Here is a 21,156-nt window from a genome sequence, read left to right as displayed (position 1 = left end):
ATCGCACCATCTCGGATCGCAAGACCCTGCAGCAGATAGTGAGGTCAGCTGAGAAGATCATCAGGGTCTCTCTTCCCGCCATCACGGACATTTACACTACACACTGCATCCGCAAAGCAAACAGCATTATGAAGGACCCCATGCACCCCTCATACAATCTCTTCTCCCTCCTGCCGTCTGGGAAAAGGCTCCAAAGTATTCGGGCTTTCATGACCAGACTATGTAACAGTTTCTTCCCCTAAGCTGTCAGACTCCTCAATACCCAGAGCCTGGACTGATACCTTGCTCTATTGTCCTGTTTATTATTTATTGTAATGCCTGCACTGTTTTTGTGCACTTTACACAGTCCTGTGTAGGTCTATAGTCTCATGTAGCTTTCTCTGTGTTGTTTTTTTCATGTAGTTCAGTCTAGTTTTTGTATTGTGTCATGTAACACCATGGTCCTGAAAAACAATGTCTCATTTTTACTATGTATTGTACCAGTAGTTATGGTCGAAATTACAATAAAAGTGACTTGACTTGATGGAGAAGGGTTCAGGCATAAACCCAGAGGAAAAATACAATTCAACATTGAATTCAATGCTGACTTGCAACTTCTGTAACACTCATGGTGCCAACCTCTTTCAGTCTCTGCTGTTCCTTTGGATTCATCAAATGCGTGGAGAGGTGGAGCCTGCTGTGACAGTTTGCTCTCCATATCGCTTGCATATCACATGGACAGGTAGGACCCATGCTCAACCTCAACCAACAGAGGCTTCTTAATCAAGTCACCCCTCATTCTTCTCCACTCCAGGAAAAAAAGCCTATTCAGTCTCTCCTCATAAGTGAAACACTTCATCTCAAACATCATCCAGGAGAATCACTTGCGTATCCTCTCGAGCACAACCACACCCTTCCTGTAGTGTGGAGACCAGAAATGCACACAATACTCAACCTTGCCTAACCAACATTTTATGAGATGGCGGTAAGATGGTGGTGTGCTTGGTCACAGCAGCTTCTCCAGGTCCAGCAAATGGTGCAAATGTGTGTTTTAAATATTTTTCTTGCCATCACAAGACCCTGTTGGGCATTGTTAATATAAAATACCACAATCACCAAGCAGGAATATGTGAAGAGAGCTACCGTTTCAATCAGGTCTGCACTCAGGATTAAAAAGATAGATCTTCGCAGAAATTTTTCAAAGTTGGCCTGTGACCAATTACAAAGCAGATTTCATTAGAGAAGGTGAAGTGGTCATTGTTGTGAGTGGGTCAGTGTTTGGAGTGGCTTTGGTGAGATCAGGGTTGTGTGAGACAAGTATCTGGTAAGTTTCTCTTTTTCTTTTAAATTCTTAATTCTGCATTTGTTAGGGCATAGTAGTGTAGTGAGAATGGGTCCAGTGGAAGTGTTTTGTACTGTGTGAGATGTGTAGATTCAGAGGCATGAGAGAGGAGTTGGCCAGAATTGATTGGAAAATAATATTGGTAGGGATGACAGCAGAGCAATGGCTGGAATTTTTGTAAGTAATTTGGAAGGCACAGGATATATACATCATAAAGAGGAAGATGTACTCTAAAGCAAGATGACACAAAATGTGGCTAATAAGAGAAGTCAAAGCCAACAAAAAAGCCAAAGAGAGAACATATAATAGAGATAAAATTACTGGGAAGTTAGAAGATTGGGAAGCTTTTAACAGCCAACAGAAGAAAACTAAAAATATCACTAAGGAGAAAAAGATGGAATACAAAGGCAAGATGGCCAGTAATATTAAAGAAGATTCAGAAAGTTTCTTCAGGTATATAAGGTGTAAAGAGAGGCGAGAATAGATATTGGACCAGTGCAAAGTGATGCTGGAGAGGTCGTACTAGGGTCAAAGAACTGTTGAATGAATTGTATAAGTATTTTCCACAGCATTCACTGTGGAAAATACCAGCAGTATGCTAGAAGATCAAGAGTGTCAGGGGGCAGAAGTGTGTGAAGTTGCCATTACTAGAGAGAAGGTTCTTGGGAAACTGAAAGATCTGAAGCTAGCTTAGTCACCTGGACCAGATGGTATACCCCCTATGGTTCTGGAGTAGGTGATGGAAAAGATTGTGGAAGCACTAGTAATGATCTTTCAAGGATTAATTGATGCTGGCATGGTTCCGGAAGAATGGAAAATTGCAAATGTCACTCCACTCTTCAAGAAGGGGGAGAGACGGAAGAAAGGATATTATAGGCCAGTTAGTTTGACCTCAGTGGTTAGGAAGATGTTGGAGTTGATTGTTGAGGATATGGTTTCAGGGTACTTGAAGGCAAATGATAAAGTAGGCCATAGTCAGCATGGTTTCCTCAAGGGAAGAGCATGCCTGACAAATCTTGGAATTCTTTGAAGAAATAATAAGTATCATAGACAAAGGAGAATATTGGCAAGAAGAGTGGGAATAAAGGGAGCCTTTGTCCGGATGGCGGCCAATGACTAGTGGTGTTTCACAGGGTCTGTGTTGGGACCTCTACTTTTTACATTATATGTCAATGACTTGGACAACGGAATTGACGGTTTTATGGCAAAGTTTGCAGGCAATACAAAGATAGGCAGAGTGGCAGGTAGTTTTGAGGAAGTAAGAGGCTACAGAAGGACTTAAACAGATTAGGAGAAAGGGCAAAGTGGCAGATGGAATACTGCATTGGGAAGTGTATGGTCATGCACTTTGGTAGAAGAAATAAAAGGGTAGAATATTTTCTAAATAGAGTGAAAATTCAAAAAATTGAGGTGCAAAGGGACCAAATCCTCATGCCAGATTTCCTAAGTGTTTATTTGCAAGTTGAGCTGGTGGTGAGGAAGGCAAATGTGATGTTGGCATTCATTTAAAGAGAACTAGAATATAAAAGGATGTAACGTTGAGGCTTTATAAAGCACTGGTGAGGTCTCATTTGGATCACTGTGCACATGTGCTGACACTGGAAAGGATTCAAATATTCACGAAAATGATTCTGGGATTGAAAGGCTTGTCGTATGAAGAACATTTGATGGCTCTGGGTCTGTACTCACTAGAATTCAGAAGAATAAGGGGTGACCTCATTGAAACATATCAAATGGTGAAAGACATTGATAGAGTGGACATGGAGAGTAAGTTTCTATAGTGGAGGAGTCTAAGACCAGAGGACACAGCCTCAGAATACAGAGCATCCTTTTAGAATAGAGATGAGGAAGAATTTCTTTAGCCAGAGAGTGGTGAATCTTTGAAATTTGTTGTCACATGTGGCTGTGAAGGCCAAGTCATTGAGTATATTTAAGACAGAGGTGGATAGATTCTTGAATAGTCAAGGTATGAAGGGATATGGGGAGAATGGTAGGACAATAGGGCTCCTGGAAGAGAAAATGGATCCGCCATAATGAAATGGCAGAGCAGATTCAATGGGCCAAATAACCCAATTTTGCTCCTACATCTTAAGGTCCAAGTCTGGTTCACTAGAGAGACCAACAGCAAGGGAGCAGTGTGGCCTTAGTTGTTGTGCAGACCAGGCCCTCCTGCCACAGCATCGTCTATTATAGGTGCCCAGGGGAGGAGGCATCAGAGGCACAGCAGGCACACTGGAATCCATGTTGGGTTGTGGCTGGCCCCTGTAGGCTGGCTCTCCCATCAGTGGCCGTGCTGAGGTGCTATAGCACCAGCAGAAATTACAATAGCACCACCAAGAAATTAACTGAAATTCGACATACAAATTGCAGCTGCTTTCTCTGTATAGTTTTGAATACAGCTTGTTTCTCCAGTTGATCTAGTGAAACAGCGCCCCCAATTATCATAGCACCCACGCAGCAATAAAGTTATAAACTCTGTGAGGGTCTAAGGTCAGATCCACTCTACACTTCTGCTTATTCGTTCGTTGTCAATGTCTCGCCATTGCTGTCCTCACTCAGATCAGTTTAAGCTGATCTAAGATCACTTAAGGTGGTGATGTCACTCACGCGAGAGATTGATAGTATACATACATTGTGCAAGATCTAGGCGCAGATCCATGCTCTCGCAAGACTAACAGATGCCACACACACACGTTGTGCTTTTACAAGTTAGCGTGGGCCTGGCATGTGCATTATTTTGGCTGGCATGAAAAATGGATCAATTCTTAGTGAGAAAACAACCTCATCCAGAGGAATCGGTGGTGTCTCAGCCTGAACCTGTCTTAATTGAAAGTGACATGCAGAAAGAAGTAAGTGGGGATGAGGACGACAGCAGTTCATCGGGGTATGAGGGTGAAGTAGAGGAACAAGAAATGGAGCGGGATTCAGAAGAGACCGTGGATGAAGCTGCTCTTAGTGCTAGTGGGAATACTGTTAGCGATGTTAGCCAGCAGCCTAAGGAAAGACCCTGTCGGCCAGCATTGAAAAAGTACCCTTTGCAGCAGTTTGACAATCAGCAAAGGAGTTTTATTCGTGGCTGGTTTGACCTGTACTCCTGGCTGGAATATTCAATCACGAAAGATACGTTCTGCTTTGCATGCAGGCATTTCCTGTGTGGAGGACATGGATTACATTCTGAGTCTACCTTCACTGTCACCGGTTACCGCAACTGGCGGAAAGCTACAACAGCTTTCAAAACCCACCATGCAAGTGCAGCTCCTAAGTTTGCTATGGAGGCATGGGCCGGATTCAGATTGAGAAAGCAAGACAGTTCAAGATTGGAAAATATGCTTGATAAAGGACATGCAAAGATTGTCCAAGAAAATAGTGAGTATAATAATACATTTACTGGTTTTGCTTAGACTTCCAAGCGGTGATTCTGTTGATTTTTGTTTTAAATTCAGTAGCCGAATTAATTGAGGTATTGCCTGGTCAGAGTACGATTTGTCCAACTCCTGGTAAAGCCTTGCATCTGTTGTTTGCCTTATTTGACTTTAATAACGGTATATCTTTTGGCATTGTCTGTCCATGTAATGCAAATAGCAGTGAACATTGTGGGTCAGTGTTGTGTTTTTCAGTTGAAAAGCCCACACTTGACACTGATTGTGGGATTGGTGTGTGATTCATGTTGTGCACTGTGGGCTGGATGCTCTGTTGGTTTGTTTGTTTATGCTCTGTGCAGCCCGAGTTTTTGCCGATGCTGCTGACTTCTATACAGTTCACTTCTATATTAGATCTATCAATTGCTGTTGCTTGTGAATCAACAGAGGCATTTACAGTATGCACATAATGTTTGAAACTGACTTTTGAACGCCATGCGTCTGGCCTTGCAAATACATATTACCATACAGTACATCCCTCAGCACCATCACTGAATAATTCAGCCCCACTGTAGCACCAGCAAGAAAAAAACCTCTGGTGCCGCCAGTGTCTCCGATCGATCCTGTTCTCTATTGATCACTCCCTGGAAGACAAGCTGTATTGCCTTTGCCTGCAACTGACTCAGCATGAGATGAGGAACTGCTGTGTACTTGTTCTTGCAACATTCCCTGCATCATCAATCTTGGGCATACCACTCAGAGACATGTGCTAATATTACTTCTTTGAGACTGTATGTACTATTGTACCTGTGTAACTGTATGTACTGCGTGTTGCACCTTGGCCCTGGAGGAATACTGTTTTGTTTACATGTGTATTGTTGAATGATATAAAGCTGCACCATAATTTCCCTGCTCTTATATTCTCTGCCCTATAGAATCAGGGAAGTTTCCCATACATCTTCTTCCAAAAATACTTAGACACAGATACTGAGGTATTGCTTTTTTCTTAATTGACCTTAACACAAGAGTAGGCCATTTACACCTCAAGTCTAACCCTCCATTAAACGTAACCATTCCTAGTCATGCTAGCCTCAACTCCTCTGCATCCCAAATAATCTTTAATTCCAATATCTTTTAATTAATTACCTATCTCTACCTTAAATTTATCCTCTTGATAGTACAATAATTCATGCACAATGTCTTCCAATAAGCATATCATCCTGCACTTGCTGGGATTAAATTCCACCTGCCATTTTACCAGTTAATCAATATCAGCCCAAATCCTACAACTATCTTCCTCACATCAACACTTTTCCTCACTTTCTCCTGTTTTTAAGGACCTGAAGACACATATTGCAAAGTCCCTCCACACACACCACCCAAGATCCTCACATTCTCTTGCCTTCTTGCCAAGAGTAATGTGATTGGGAAGAAAACAACACAGTACTCACTGACCCTGGATTAAATCCCATTCTGCCCAAATGATGAGTCATCTAAATCATCCTGCAATGCAATGTTTCCCATTTTATTGTCACGCAGCCAATTTGCATCATCTGCAAATTATTTTATCATTCCCCTCACACTGAGGTCTAGATCACTATTATCAATTACATAAAGGCAGGGATCCACTACTGAGCTCTGTGGTTCCACACAGATAACAGCCTTCAGTCACCAAAACACCAATTAATCATGAGTCTATGAGACATAGGAGCAGAATTAGGCCATTCAGCCCATCAAGACTGCTCTGCCATTCCATTATGGCTGATTTATTATCCCTCTCAAACCCATTCTCCCAACTTCTCTCCAAAACATGACTGATCAAGAAATTTTAACTTCATCCCTATTCTTCCAGGCAGGAAGCCTTACTAAACTGTGTCTGATAAAAACTTTTTTATCTGCCTTACCTGGACATCCACACATGGCCACACCGTCCTCTCTGTGTGCCAAACACGTTTACCTGAATTCCTTGCATCTCTTTCTTGAAAAGCAGCAAATTGTTTTACCTTCCAGACTGTTCCAGTCAAATCACTATCTATCTATCTATTTATTTATTTGGAGATACAGCGTGGAACGGCCCTTCCGGTCCACCAAGCCGCACCACCCAGTAACCCACTAATTTAATGCTTGCCTAACCACAGGAAAATTTACAAAGACCAAGCAATATACTAGCTGGTAATTCTTTGGACTGAGAGAGGAAACCAAAGCACCCAGAGGAAAGCCACATGCATATGGGAAGAGCATACAAATTCCTTACAGATGGTGCTGGAATTGCACTCTAAACTCCAATGCCCTGAGCTGCAATAGCATCAGCCTAACTGCAACACAACCTTGTCAGTCTGTTCAAATTAAACAACCCAATTTGCAAACCTTATTCCAATGGTACATGTGCTATTATACTAAATCTAAATGAATTCATCAGTGTAATGAACCTGCTCTCCACGTGATTCTCCTGCGATTTGCACAACCTTGTTCCCCAAAACAAAATCCAGATTTGCATGCCCCCTTCCCAGTATTATTAATTGAGATACAGTGTGGAATAGGCCCTTCTCCAGGACAGCCAAGCATTGGTTAAAGAAAAAAAATCTCAACATACAACTTAAGAAATGGTTGTCTTTTAATGGTGAGAAAATTTTCCAAACAAGAAGCATTTAAAGTCAGGGTACACGGGTTTAAAGCAGGGGATTTGGAGTGTGGTGCCTGAGAATGTGGTGAAGGAAGATAAACTTACTAGTATTTGGTAAAACATCTGTATCATCAAATCACAGAATGTTCCAGATCACGATCATGAGGTGGTCATCAGGATTAACATGCATGGATTAACATGCATGCATAGCTACCTGGGCTGAACAACCTGCCTCTGTGCTTAACATCACGGGAATAGCTGGAACTGAATGTTTGCAGCTCTTACCTGCTTAGATCCTCCCTGAAGAATCAGCAGTTCCTTGATGGCATTCGGCTGATATACTCTATCCAAAATCCTCTGTAGAGCTTCCTGACATCCCTGCTGCTCAGCCTGAGTGAGGCCCTGACAATAACATACAAACTTTGTATTTATGACATTGAACATAGTTCCATGGGATATAACCTTAAGCAAGCAGTAGCCCCAAAAGCAGTTTCCTATTGCTCTCCTTTCTCTGGACAGCCTGTGGAGTATGGCAGTTTCAACAAAGCACACTGCAATTTTGCAGTACAAAGGGAGCCGAGACCTGTGATCCAACAGGACAGCAAGCAAGATGGAATCAGGACAGAACAGGACTCTCTCACTGCCTCCATGTCCTGCAGATGTCAACACCTTGCTCAACCACTCCAGCGCCCTCTCAATTGGGACGTCCAGACAGAGATCAAAACACGGAAACCAAAGCTCAGACTCTAGATATCTTTCAAGAGGTTATGCTTTGGACAGTCGCATCCATCATTTAGACCATGGCATGCTCTCTTCTTGTTACTCCCATCAGAGAGGAGGTATAATGTCTGCAAATGATTTGGACTTAACGTAGGGATCATGATTAAAGTGCTTGTTGTAAATCAATGTGCAAAACTGTAGAGAATGTATCAAAAATACATTTCCAAAATTTTTCCAAAAGAGGGCAAGACCAAAACATATGAGTCAGAGAGGCTACCTCACAGTGACATCTATCACAAATCGGATTTATATTTGAGTGAAAACGAGCTAATTTATCTTTAGACATATCAGCCTTATGCACCACTTTAAATTAAATCAACACATGTCTAGCACAAATAGAAGAAAAATTAACTAATTGAAAATTTTTCCCCATTTCTCTAAAGATAAAGAAAATTGAAGTTCCTTCTCCAATTCATTTTTAATTTTATTGGATATATCTGGCTGTATATTCATAATCATATCATAAATGATTGCTATTAAACCCTTTTGATAAGGGTTTAAGCCTAAAATTTTTTCCAATATATTTTCCAAGTTGTATATGAAATCAGAAAAGTAGGTAACATTGTATTTAAAAAATCTCTGATCTGTAAGTATCTAAAAAAAAATGGGATCTGGGCAAATTATATTTACTAGACAACTATTCAAAAGACATAAAACAGTTATCCAAAAATAAATCACGAAAACATATACCTCTTATTTTCCAAACTGAAAAGGCTTGATCCATGAGGGTTGAAAGAAAAAATTAGATATAATAGAACTTGATAAAATAAATTTATTCAAGCCAATAATTTATGAAACTGAAACCATATTCAAAATGAATGTTTAATTATTGGGTTAACCATTTGTTTATTCAATTTAAAAAACAAGGGAAGCGAGGTCCCTAAGATGGAAGTCAATTAAAATCCTTGTGCAGAATTACATTCAAGATTAACCCATTGTGGACTGATGTTTATATCACCCTATTACTGCAATTTTTGGCTTACCAATGGCTGATCTGCCCTCTGCAGCTCGGCGGATGATTGCATTTGCTACTTTAATGGCTAGAGGATCTATTTTATTGAATTGGAAAGAGATAAATCCTCCTACCACATCTCAATGGTTTTCTCAAACCATATCCTGTTTAAATTTAGAAAAAATTAGAAGTTTGATTCCTCAGTTAAATTTGAAGAAACTTGGAGGCCTTTTATTCAATATTTTCATAGAATGTAATTTGACCTTTTCCGATTCCTTTATATTACTCATTAATTTGAGTAGAGGAGCAGTGTTAACGACACCAATACCTTTTTTTTTTGATGTAATAGACTAGCCCAGCTTGTTTTTTTTTAAGCTTAGGTTTAGTTGTGTTTAGTTTAGTTTATTTTGTTTTTGATTTTTCAATTTGGGTTTTTTTTCTATCTTTTTTTTCTTGTTTCTTGTTTATATCAAGGGTTTGGGAGTTACTATGGTGCTAACTATAGTTTTTACTCATGTGTTAATTGCCGACAATGTAATCTCACTCCCTTTGTACTATTATGACCATCATGTATCTGTTTTTGAAAAATTCAATAAAAAGATTGAAAAGATTAAAGTCCTTGTTGATGATACGAATGTTGGTCATGTGGTTGATGGTGAAGAAGAATCTTGCGGCACCATCAAAAGGAGGAAGAGGATACATGATAAACAGCAGATTACCTCAAGGTGTTGAAGAACAAAGGAAACTTAAAGTGCAAACCCAATGATCCCTGAAGGTACATCAGGTGTGTACAAAAGCACATGGGATAATCACCTTTATTGGCTGAGTCAGAAAATGCCAGCACAGCGAGACCTTGCTAGAACTACACTGAACACTAGTTAGGTCAGTTATGGCCATCTCACTACAGGAAGGATGTGGATACTATAGAGAGGGTGCAGAGGAGATTTACAAGGATGTTGCCTGTATTGGGGAGCATGCCTTATGAGAATAGGTTGAGTGAACTTGACCTTTTCTCTTTGGAGTGATGGAGGATGAGACATGACCTGACAGAGGTGTATAGGATGATTACAGGCATTGATCGTGTGGATAGCCAGAGGCTTTTACCCCAGGGGTAAAATGGCTAACACAAAGGAGCATAATTTTAAAGTGCTTGGAAGTACGTATAAGGGGGATTTCAGAGGTAAGTTTTTCACACAGAGAGTGGTGAGTACGTGGAATGTACTGCTAGCAACGGTGGTAGAGGCAGATATAATAGGGTCTTTTAAGAGACTCCTAGATAGGTACATGGAGGTTAGAAAAATAGAGCGCTACGCAGCAGGGAAACACTAGGCAGTTTCTAGAATAGGTTACATGGTCGGCACAACATTATGGGTCGAAGGGCCTGTAATGTGCTGTGGATTTTCTATGTCACAGCTCAAGTACAAAGTTCCATTCCAGTCATCAAATTGAAAATTGTGACAATGCTAAATGGTGTCCAGAAAAAAGTCCATGAGAATTGGAGGGGGGTGGGGGGAAGAATGGGATACAAGTGTTAGTGTATGACCGCTTGATGGTTACTGTGAACTCTAGAGAGATGAAGGGCTGGTTTCCTCACTGTGTAAGAATTCACAATGAAGGCGTCAGGGTTATGAAATCACACATACACATTAGTCAGAAAATTGTTTCCTTTGAAACGATGGAAGCTTTATGGAGGCCTGCAAGATCATTTGCAAAACCAGCCACCAGGAGCAGGAAAATCCTCCCAGCTTCAGGAAAACAGTATGTAAAATAATCTTCGCCTCTGGCCATTTCAGCAGACAGAGTCTCAAGAGGGCTGATTACCATACCTTTTGAGATGCACAGTGTCCTGGTGAACCTTTCTCTAACACCGACTTGTGCTGACCTTTATTTGGCGAATAACCCAGCTGGCACAGACTGGCTATCAGATCTCCCAGGTGCCTGCTGAACACAAGGCTTTCCAGGGACGGATGCTCAGCAATGGTGAGGAGCAAATGGGTGATGGTGTACAGTCGCCAGCTCCCATCAGCAGGCACTGAGTCACGAATCAGCTTTTCAACTGTGGCTGCAAACTCTGACCTGCAGCCAAGGGGGATTCCCACCCCTGGTAGTAGGTATGGGCAGATCCCGAGACTGACGACAAACTGTAGCGCAGTCTGTACTGTTTTCTGCTGTGATATACTCAGAGTATCAGGTGACAGTGGTGGTGCACACTCAGGGCTCTTGGGGTTCGGTTTTGGGGGTGTGAATTGTGCTAATGCATCAATCATTGCCTGCTTCAAACACAGGAGGAGCAATAGTAGTTCAGCAACAAAACTCCACACGATATCGTCAGAGCTCAGAGGCCAAGCTAACTGGGTCACTACACAAGTCCTCAGCTCCCCCAAAGCCAGCCTGCCTGTATCGTGCAGCAACTTCTCCCGATAAGCACAGAGATTACGTGACAGAGTCTGCAGGAGGACATCCTCACGGCTGGCCTGCGACACGACAGTCACTTCTGGAAATGAACACAGGGGAATACATCAGTTGCGAGATATCTGACAGGAGCTTGCCCCAAAGCAAATCCCCAAACTCCTAACGATAACAAATAAACACGTTATACATTTCAACCGAACGTCAGACAGCATCTGTGGAAAGAAAGGCGAGCAAATCCCGTGAACGAACTCAGGGTTGGTATGGGATCCAGAGTGCACGGCGGGGGCGAGCCCGAGGTTGGGGTAAATCCTTGGAGCGTTTGCCACCACGACCACCTCCCCCCCCCCCCCCCCCGTTCTCATACCCTCAGGTCTTCCCTCCCGGTTCCCTCATCCTTCTCCTCACCGGCCTCGCCCAGTTACCCACTGATCTCACTCACCCGCTGGCACCAACAGTTCCTTCAGCGCTTCTGTTACCGTCCGCAGACTAGCAGCCGCCATGATGCACGCCATTGCGCCTGCGACACGTAAGTATCCGTCGCTTCGATTCTTCGCCAAAAAAATCTGTAATAGCCGACGCGTGAATGACGTAACAGCTTTAGTCTATTTTGCATCTGCGCCATCTTAGTAAAGGAAGTGAACACTTTGGAGACCAGGACATTGCTTGTTCTGCTGAAAGGACCTTCAACCCCTCCCCAATACTGGGTGACAGGATATCTCTGTTGTATTCCGGAAGCCTCAACCCCAATATAGGGGGTTTCAGGTTCAGATAACCCAATTATCTGAGTTCCTTACCCACTCCCACCAGTCAACTTTGTTCTCTCTTGAACAAACTTCTTCATGACTTCACAATCAACCTCATTCTGACAGATATGTTACTGCCTACATGAACGGTGCGCTCTCTATAACACTTTAATTTGCATTCTGCTATTGTCTCCCCTTGCACTGTTCTGATGTCCCACTCTACTACTTGTAAAAACGTCACCCTCTTCTCAATTACTCCATCTCTGACACATCCGCTCTCATGATGAGGCTTTTCATTCTAGAATGAAGGGAGTGTCCTTTTTCAGAGATTCCTTCCTCCACCATCAACGCTGATCTCAAATGCATCTCTTCCATTACATGCAGGTCTGCTCTTACCTAATCTTCCCACCACGCTATCAGGGATAGGGTTCCTCGTGTCCTCACCTACCACCCCAGCAGCCTCCACGTCCAGCACATAATTCCCCAAAACTTCCACCATCTCCTGCGGGATCCCACCACTAAGCACATCTCCCCCCACACCCCCCCCCCCCCCACTCTCTGGTCTCCGCAGGGATCACCCCCTACGCAACTCCCTTGTTCATTCACCCATCCCCACTGATCTCCTTCCTGGGACATCTTTGCAAGCAGAACAAGTGCTACACCTGCCCTTGCACCTCCTCCCTCATAACCATTAACTTCACCAGTAAGTCTTTTAGGGTCATTTACTGTGTTTTGTGCTTCCAGTGTGGCCTCCTGTACATCAGTGAGACCCAACATAGATTGGCAAACCACTTTGCCGAGCGTCTAAGCTCCCGCCAGAACAAGCAGGATCTCCCAGTGGCCACCCAATTTAATTCCACTTCCCATTACCATTCTGATATGTCCATCCATGGCCTTCTCCACTGTGAGATAAAGCCACACTAAGGTTGGAGGTAGAACGCCTTATATTCTGTTTGGGTAGCCTGATGGCATGAACACAGATTACTCAAATATCCGGTAATGCCTCCACTTACCCACCTTCCCATCCCCTTTTCCCTCATCTCCTTGCCCACCCATCGCCTCCCTCTGGTGCTCCTCCCCCCCTTTTTCTTTCTTCCATGGCCTTCTGTCTCTTTCACCAACCAACTTCCCAGCTCCTGACTTCATTCCCTCCTCCTCCAGGTTTCACCTATCACCTGGTGTTTCTCTCCCCCCTCTCTCTATCTTTTAAATCTACTCCTGCCAAAGTCCTTCTCTAGTCCTTCCGAAGGGTTTTGGCCCAAAACGTCGACTGAACTTTTTTCCATAGATGTTGCCTGGCCTGCTGGGTCGTCATCGTCGTCATGGTGGTGGTGGTCCGATGTCTTCAATTGACTTCATTACTTACATCCTTCAAATACATGAGGCGTAAAAATCTTTACGTTATGTCTCTGTTCAAATGTGTAATGTACAATCATAGTAATTTATTAATCAATTTCATGTATAACAGTATAACAATTTCATGTATACATGTATTTCATGTATAATTTCATGTATATTTCAATATAACATTGAAATTCAGCAGTCTGCTGGCCAGCTGGAAGAAGCTGTACGGGAGCCTGTTGGTCCTGACTTTTATGCTGTGGTACCATTTCCCAGATGGTAGCAGCTGGAACAGTTTGTGGTTGGGGTGACTCGGTTCCCTGAAGATCATTTGGGCCTTTTTTACACACCAGTCTTCGTAAATGTCCTGAATAGTGACTACCGTCCCTTTGCACTTACATCCATCAACATGAAGTATTTTGAGAGGCTCGTCATGAGGCATATCAAGACCCTGCTGCCCCCCTCACTGGACCCCCTGCTGTTTGTGTACTGTCCCAACTGCTCAACAGAGATGCCATTGCCACCACCCTCCACCTGGCTCTAACCCACCTGGACAAAAAAGACACATACATTTGAATGCGGTTCATAGACTTCAGTTCAGCATTCAACACAATCATCCCTCAGAAACTGATTGGAAAGCTGAGCCTACTGGGCCTGAATACCTCCCTCTGCAACTGGATCCTAGACTTCCTGACTGGGAGATCTCAGTTAGTCCAGATCGGGAGCAGCATCTCCAAAATCCATCACACTGAGCACAGGGGCACCCCCAGGGCTGCGTGCTCAGTGCACTGCTGTTCACTCTGCTGACCCACGACTGTGCTGCGACATGCACCTCGAACCACATCATCAAGTTCGCCAATGACACAACTGTGGTGGGTCTCATCAGCAAGAACGATTAGTCAGCTTACAGAGAGGAGGTGCAGCGGCTAACGGACCAGTGCAGAGCTAACAACCTGTCTCTTAATGTGAACAAAACAAAAGAGATGGCTGTTGACTTCAGGAGGGCACGGAGTGACCACTCCCCGCTGAACATCGATGACTCCTTGGTAGAGATCGTTACGAGCACCAAATTTTTTGGTGTTCACCTGGCAGAGAATCTCACCTGGTCCCTCAACACCAGGTCCATTGCAAAGAAAGCCCAGCAGCATCTCTACTTACTGCGAAGGCTGAGGAAAGTCCATCTCCCATCTCCCATCCTCATCACATTCTACAAGGTTTGTATTGAGAACATCCTGAGCAACTGCATCACTGCCAGGTTCAGAAATTGCACCATCTCGGATCGCAAGACCCTACAGCGGATAGTGAGGTCAGCAGAGAAGATCATCGGGGTCTCTCTTCCTGCCATCACGGACATTTACACTACACGCTGCATCCGCAAAGGTATCAGCATTATGAAGGACCCCATGCTCCCCTCATACAATCTCTTCTCCCTCCTGCCGTCTGGGAAAAAGCACCAAAGCATCCAGGCTCTCGCGACCAGACTGTGTAACAGTTTCTTCCCCCAAGCTATCAGACTCCTCAATACCCAGAGCCTGGACTGACACCTTGCCCTATTGTCCTGTTTATTATTTATTGTAATGCCTGCACTTTGTGCACTTTATGCAGTCCTGTGTAGGTCTGTAGTCTAGTGTAGCTTTCTCTGTGTTGTTTTTTTACGTAGTTCAGTCTAGTTTTTGTACTGTGTCATGTGAACCATGGTCCTGAAAAACATTGTCTCATTTTTACTATGCACTGTACCAGCAGTTATGGTCAAAATGACAATAAAAGTGACTTGACTTGACTTGAAGTTCACATCTACAGATGCGCTGGGCTGTCCACACCACTCTCTGCAGAGTCCTGCGATTAAGGGAGGTACAGTTCCCATACCAGGCAGTGATGCAGCCAGTCAGGATGCTCTCAATTGTGTCCCTGTTGAAAGTTCTAAGGATTTGGGGGTTCATACAAAACTTCTTCAACCATCCGAGGTGAAAGAGGCGCCGTTCTGCCTTTTTCACCACACAGCTGGTGTGTACAGACCACGTGAGATCCTTGGTGATGTGTATACCAAGGAACTTGAAGCAGTTCACCCTCTCAAGCCCAGATTCATTGATGTCAATAGGGGTGAGCGTGTACCATACCTCCTGTAATCCACAACCAGCTCCTTTGTTTTTGAGACATTGAGGGAAAGTTTGTTTTCTTGATACCACTGTGTCAGAGAGATGACTTCTTCCTTAGGCCAACTTGTTATTGTTTGCGATTAGGCCAATCAATGGAGTGTCATCGGCAAATTTAATTAGCAGATTTGATCTTTGGGTGGTGACACAGTCATGGGTACACAGGAAGTAAAGGAGGGGGCTTAGGACACAGCCAGAGGAGCACAGAGATGAGGGAAAGAAGAAGAAAACCCTTAACTCGAAGTGGAGTCATTGGGATGCCGTCGTGACGGCATTTTTTTAGCAGGCTTTCTTATTTTTATGAGGCCGAGTTTGCTCAACCCAGCACGATGGAAAGCGTGCGAGGGGGCCAGCTGGATTCAAACTCAGGAGCCTTTGCTCTGAAGTCCAGTGCTGATGCCACTATGCCACCAACTGGCTGAGATGAGGGAAAAGGGGATGGAAAATTATTTGTATGGAAAGCTTGCAGAAGTTTATTCCACTGTATCTCAGTAAACATATTTAACCAATTCCACGTAAATTATCTCACCCTATGTTCATCTCTTCCATTTCCTTGCCCACCAAGTAACCAAACCTTCAAACTGCATAAGATGTAAGAGTAGAATTAGGCCATTCAGCCCATTGAGTCGGCTTTACCATTTGATCATGGCTGTTTCATTATCCTGCTCAACCCCAATCTCCCCATAACCTTTGCTGCCCTGACTAATCAAGAACATATCAACTTCTGCTTTAAATAAACCCTATGACTTAGCCTCCAAAGCTGTTTGAGGCCATGAATTGTACTGGCTAAAGGAATACTTCTTCATTTCTCATTAGATCCTGTAACAGTCACTATTCCATCTCTCATTAAATCCTGTTACAGTCACTATTCCATCTCTGATTGAACCCTGTTACTCACTATTCCATCTCTCATTAAATCCTGTTACAGTCACTATTCCATCTCTGATTGAACCCTGTTACTGACTATTCCATTTCTCATTAAATCCGGTTACAGTCACTATTCATTGCATATCTCATTGAATCCTGTTACAGTCACTATTCCATCTCTGATTGAACCCTGTTACTCACTATTCCATCTCTCATTGAATCCTGTTACAGTCACTATTCCATCTCTGATTGAACCCTGTTACTCACTATTCCATCTCTCATTAGATCCTGTAACAGTCACTATTCCATTTCCCATTGAATCCTGTTACAGTCACTATTCCATCTCTGATTGAACCCTGTTACTCACTATTCCATCTCTCATTGAATCCTGTTACAGTCACTATTCCATCTCTGATTGAACCCTGTTACTCACTATTCCATCTCTCATTGAATCCGGTTACAGTCACTATTCATTGCATATCTCATTGAATCCTGTTACAGTCATTATTCCATCTCTCATCAAATCCTGTTACAGTCACTATTCCCTCTCATTGATTCCTATCACATTCACTTTTCCATCTCTCATTGAATCATGTTACAGTCTCTATTCCATATCTCACTGAATCCTATTACAGTCTCTGTGATCTTTGAATCCTCTTTGGCTACAGGAGAAGTGCCGGAGGACTGGAGAATGGCATCTGTAGTTCCCTTGTTTAAAAAAGGTAATAGTGAGAAACCTGGGGACTATAGACCGGTGAGTCTTACGTCAGTGGTATGCAAACTACTGGAAAGGATTCTTAAGGATAGGATCTAGGAGCATTTAGAGAAGTACAGTCTACTCATGGATTGTCAACATGGCTTTGTGAAGGGAAGATCATACCTCACGAGCCTGATTGAGTTTTTTGAAGAGGTAACAAAAGAAATTGATGAGGGTAGGGCAGTGGATGTGGTCTACATGGACTTTAGCAAAGCATTTGACATGGTCCCTCATGAGAGACTCATCCAGAAAGTCATGAGGCGTGGGATAAGTGGAACCTTGGCTGTTTGGATAAAACATTGGCTTAAAGAAAGAAAGCAGAGTGTAGTTGTGGAAGGAAAGATTTCTGCCTGGAGGTCGGTGACTAGTGAAGTGCCGCAGGGATCTCTCCTGGGACTCCTGCTATTTGTGATTTTTATAAATGACCTGGATGTAGAGGTGGAAGGATGGGTGAGTAAGTTTGCGGATGACTCGAAGATTGGAGGAGTTGTGGATGGAGCTTCAGGTTGTCGAAGGTTACAAGAGGATATGGACAGGCTGCAGAGTTGGGCAGAAAAATGGCAGATGGAGTTCAATCCGGACAAGTGTGAGGTGATGCATTTTGGAAGGACAAATCAGAAGACTGAGTACAGGATTAATGGTCAGTTACTAAGAGTGTGGATGAACAAAGGGACATTGGGGTTCAAATCCATACATCCCTCAAGGTCGCTGCACAAGTTGATAGGGTAGTTAAGAAGGCCTATGGGATGCTAGGCTTCATTAACAGGGGGATTGAGTTCAAGAGTAGAGAGGTCATGTTGCAACTCTACAAATCTCTGGTGAGACTACACTTAGAGTATTGTGTTTAATTCTGGCCACCTCATTATAGGAAGGATGTGAAAGCTATGGAGAAGATGCAGAGGAGATTTACCAGGATGTTGCCTGGTTTGGAGAACAAGTCATATGAAGCAAGGTTAGCAGAGCTGGGACTTTTCTCTTTGGAGCATAGAAGAATGAGAGGGGACTTGATAGAGGTCTACAAGATTATGAGAGGCATAGATAGTGTGGATAGTCAGTACCTGTTTCCCAGGGCACCAATAGTAAACACCAGAGGGCATATGTACAAAATTAAGGGAGGGAAGTTTAGGGGAGACATCAGGGGTAAGTTTTTTTACACAGAGGGTAATGCCTGGAATGACTTGCCAGGGATGGTGGTGGAGGCTAAAACATTAGGGGTATTTAAGAGCCTGTTGGACAGGTACATGGATGAAAGAAAAATAGAGGGTTATGGGGTAGTGTGGGTTTAGTACTTTTTTTAAGGATTATATTGGTCGGCACAACATGGAGGGCTGAAGGGCCTGTACAGCACTGTAGTCTATGGTTCTATTGCATCTCTCATTGAATCCTTTTAGTTACTATTCCATTTTTCACTGAATCCTGCTCTAGATACAATTCTGTAGGTTTGTTGAGTATGCCCATATGTATGTGCTGACATTTATGTACCCTGATAACATTTATTTTGAACTTTCTAAAAGGGCATTCTTGTATTCTGATGCTGTGCTATCTCATCTATGAATACCTCAGTATAGGAAACATCCATTTTGACTAGACTTTTCAATATTGAATAGGTTTCAGTGAGATTTTCCCTCCCACCATTCTTCTAAACTCACTCATTAGAAGTCCAGAACCATCAAATGCTCCTCATACATCAACCCTTTCATTCTTCGCATCATTCTCATAAATGTCTGGACCCTCATGGGTGAAATCTAACTTTGGAAACTTCATTGTTCAAATGATAATGGAAGCAGTTTTTTTTTTGTTTTTGGTGGTTAGATACTTGTGAAAGATTGTGTGGCCTCCGTCGGTCGTGGTCGACCATGGGTACTGCACCCCGGTAGTCACTGGGAGTGGCCTCTCCAGGGCGCAAGCCAGGGCAGAGTTGATATGGAGATCCGTCTGTTGCCCATGCAGTGGGACCCCCCTCTCCATGCTGGTGACAGGTCCAAAGGAACGACGAAAGTCAATACAGTTTGGTGCCAGCACCATCGCAGGAGTTGCCGTGCCGGTGCTGGGTACAGCAGTCAGCTGCCTTTAGGACTCTGACTCTGGATTTTTCCTCATGGTTTACTCCCAAAGCCTTTCCCGTGAGCGGGTATAGTCGCAAGGCAGCAGAGGTTTGAAATCAGTTTTCCCTCTCCTAGATAGAGTTCTTTGAGGAGGTGACCAGGTATATAGATGAGGGCAGTGCAGTGGATGTGATCTACATGGATTTTAGTAAGGCATTTGACAAGGTTCCACATGGTAGGCTTATTCAGAAAATCAGAAGGCATAGGATCCAGGGAAGTTTGGCCAGGTGGATTCTGAATTGGTTTGCCTGCAGAAGGCAGAGGGTCGTGGTGGAGGGAGTACACTCAGATTGGAGGGTTGTGCCTAGTGGTGTCCCACAAGGATCTGTTCTGGGACCTCTACTTTTCGTGATTTTTATTAACGACATGGATAGTTGGCTTGGCAAGTTTGCAGACGACACAAAGATTGGTGGTGTTGTAGATAGTGTAGAGGATTGTCGAAGATTGCAGAGAGAGATTGATAGGATGCAGAAGTGGGCTGAGAAGTAGCAGATAGAGTTCAACCCGGATAAGTGTGAGGTGGTACACTTTGGAAGGACAAACTCCAAGGCAGAGTACAAAGTAAATGACAGGATACTTGGTAGTGTGGAGGAGCAGAGGGATCTGGGGGTACATGTCCACAGATCCCTGAAAGTTGCCTCACAGGTAGATAGGGTAGTCAAGAAAGCTTATGGGGTGTTAGCTTTCATAAGTCGAGGGATAGAGTTTTAAGAGTGGCAATGTAATAATGCAGCTCTATAAAACTCTGGTTAGGCCACACTTGGAGTATTGTGTCCAGTTCTGGTCACCTCACTATAGGAAGGATGTGGAAGCATTGGAAAGGGTACAGAGGAGATTTATCAGGATGCTGCCTGGTTTAGAGAGTATGGGTTATGATCAGAGATTAAGGGAGCTATGGCTTTATTCTTTGGAGAGGAGGATGACAGAAGAACATGATAGAGGTGTACAAGATTTTAAGAGGAATAGATAGAGTAGATAGCCAGCGCCTCTTCTCCAAGGTACCACTGCTCAGTACAAGAGGACATGGCTTTAAGGTAAGGGGAGGGAAGTTCAAGGGGGATATTAGAGGAAGGTTTTTCACTCAAAGAGTGGTTGGTGCATGGAATGCACTGCCTGAGTCAGTGGTGGAGGCAGATACACTAGTGAAATTTAAGAGACTACTAGACAGGTATATGGAGGAATTTAAAGTGGGGGGTTATATGGGAGGCAGGGTTTGAGGGTCAGCACAACATTGTGGGCCAAAGTGCCTGTAATGTGCTGTACTATTCTATAGATGAGCTACCATCCATGGTTAGCAAACCCCATTTGCCCAGAGCAACTGGTTTTAAGGTACCAGTGGCTGACCTTTGCCCCTTCTGTCAGTGAGAACAGCTCCATCGGGCATAAGAACTATGCCACACGTGAAGGCCAGGAGTTGGGCTTGGTTGTCAGAGGCTGTTTGAGACACACACCATGAAGAGCAATTGTTTAGCAGAGGGAGCTCGTCCCCACTACCACCCTTCGGCTATGGCTACCCTTGGAGTTTGTGAAAGATTTCGAAAACATATTTGGGAATTTGGAGTTGACATTACAATTAGATTAGTGTGGATGTTATGTAATGGGAGAGTAAGCATTGAGGGGTATATTCGTCTCCTTTGGCTCCAAATTGATATTCTCATAAATGTTGATAGAAGTGGGAATGGACTACATGGTTCTCTGCACCTGATCTTCCCATTTTTTACCATTGTCTATTTAAGTGTCCCT

The 21,156-nt window shown here is 43.5% G+C and overlaps 1 protein-coding gene across 2 annotated transcripts in view; it reads right to left on the bottom strand.

Moving 5' to 3' along the window:
- The window catches only part of tango6 (transport and golgi organization 6 homolog (Drosophila)), a 192,549-nt gene extending 180,259 nt beyond the window's left edge, over positions 1 to 12,290 (bottom strand). The window contains exons 1-3 of one of the 2 annotated variants that reach the window (XR_009516374.1): positions 11,887 to 12,290; positions 10,862 to 11,529; positions 7,589 to 7,705 (exon numbers count right to left, since the gene is read on the bottom strand). Coding sequence is in view for 1 of the 2 variants with exons in the window: in XM_059993389.1 (XP_059849372.1) it covers positions 7,589 to 7,705; positions 10,862 to 11,529; positions 11,887 to 11,959 (858 nt within the window). In the remaining variant the exon portion in view is untranslated. The remainder of the gene's footprint in view (positions 1 to 7,588; positions 7,706 to 10,861; positions 11,530 to 11,886) is intronic. The other variant, XM_059993389.1, reaches the window with a different exon arrangement.
- Positions 12,291 to 21,156: the final 8,866 nt, after the last annotated feature.

The sequence above is a fragment of the Hypanus sabinus genome, chromosome 17 (assembly GCF_030144855.1).
Source record: "Hypanus sabinus isolate sHypSab1 chromosome 17, sHypSab1.hap1, whole genome shotgun sequence".
NCBI classification, from domain to species: Eukaryota; Metazoa; Chordata; class Chondrichthyes; order Myliobatiformes; family Dasyatidae; genus Hypanus; species Hypanus sabinus.
Note: the sequence above shows the minus strand (reverse complement) of the source record. Positions and strands in the feature narration are given on the sequence as shown.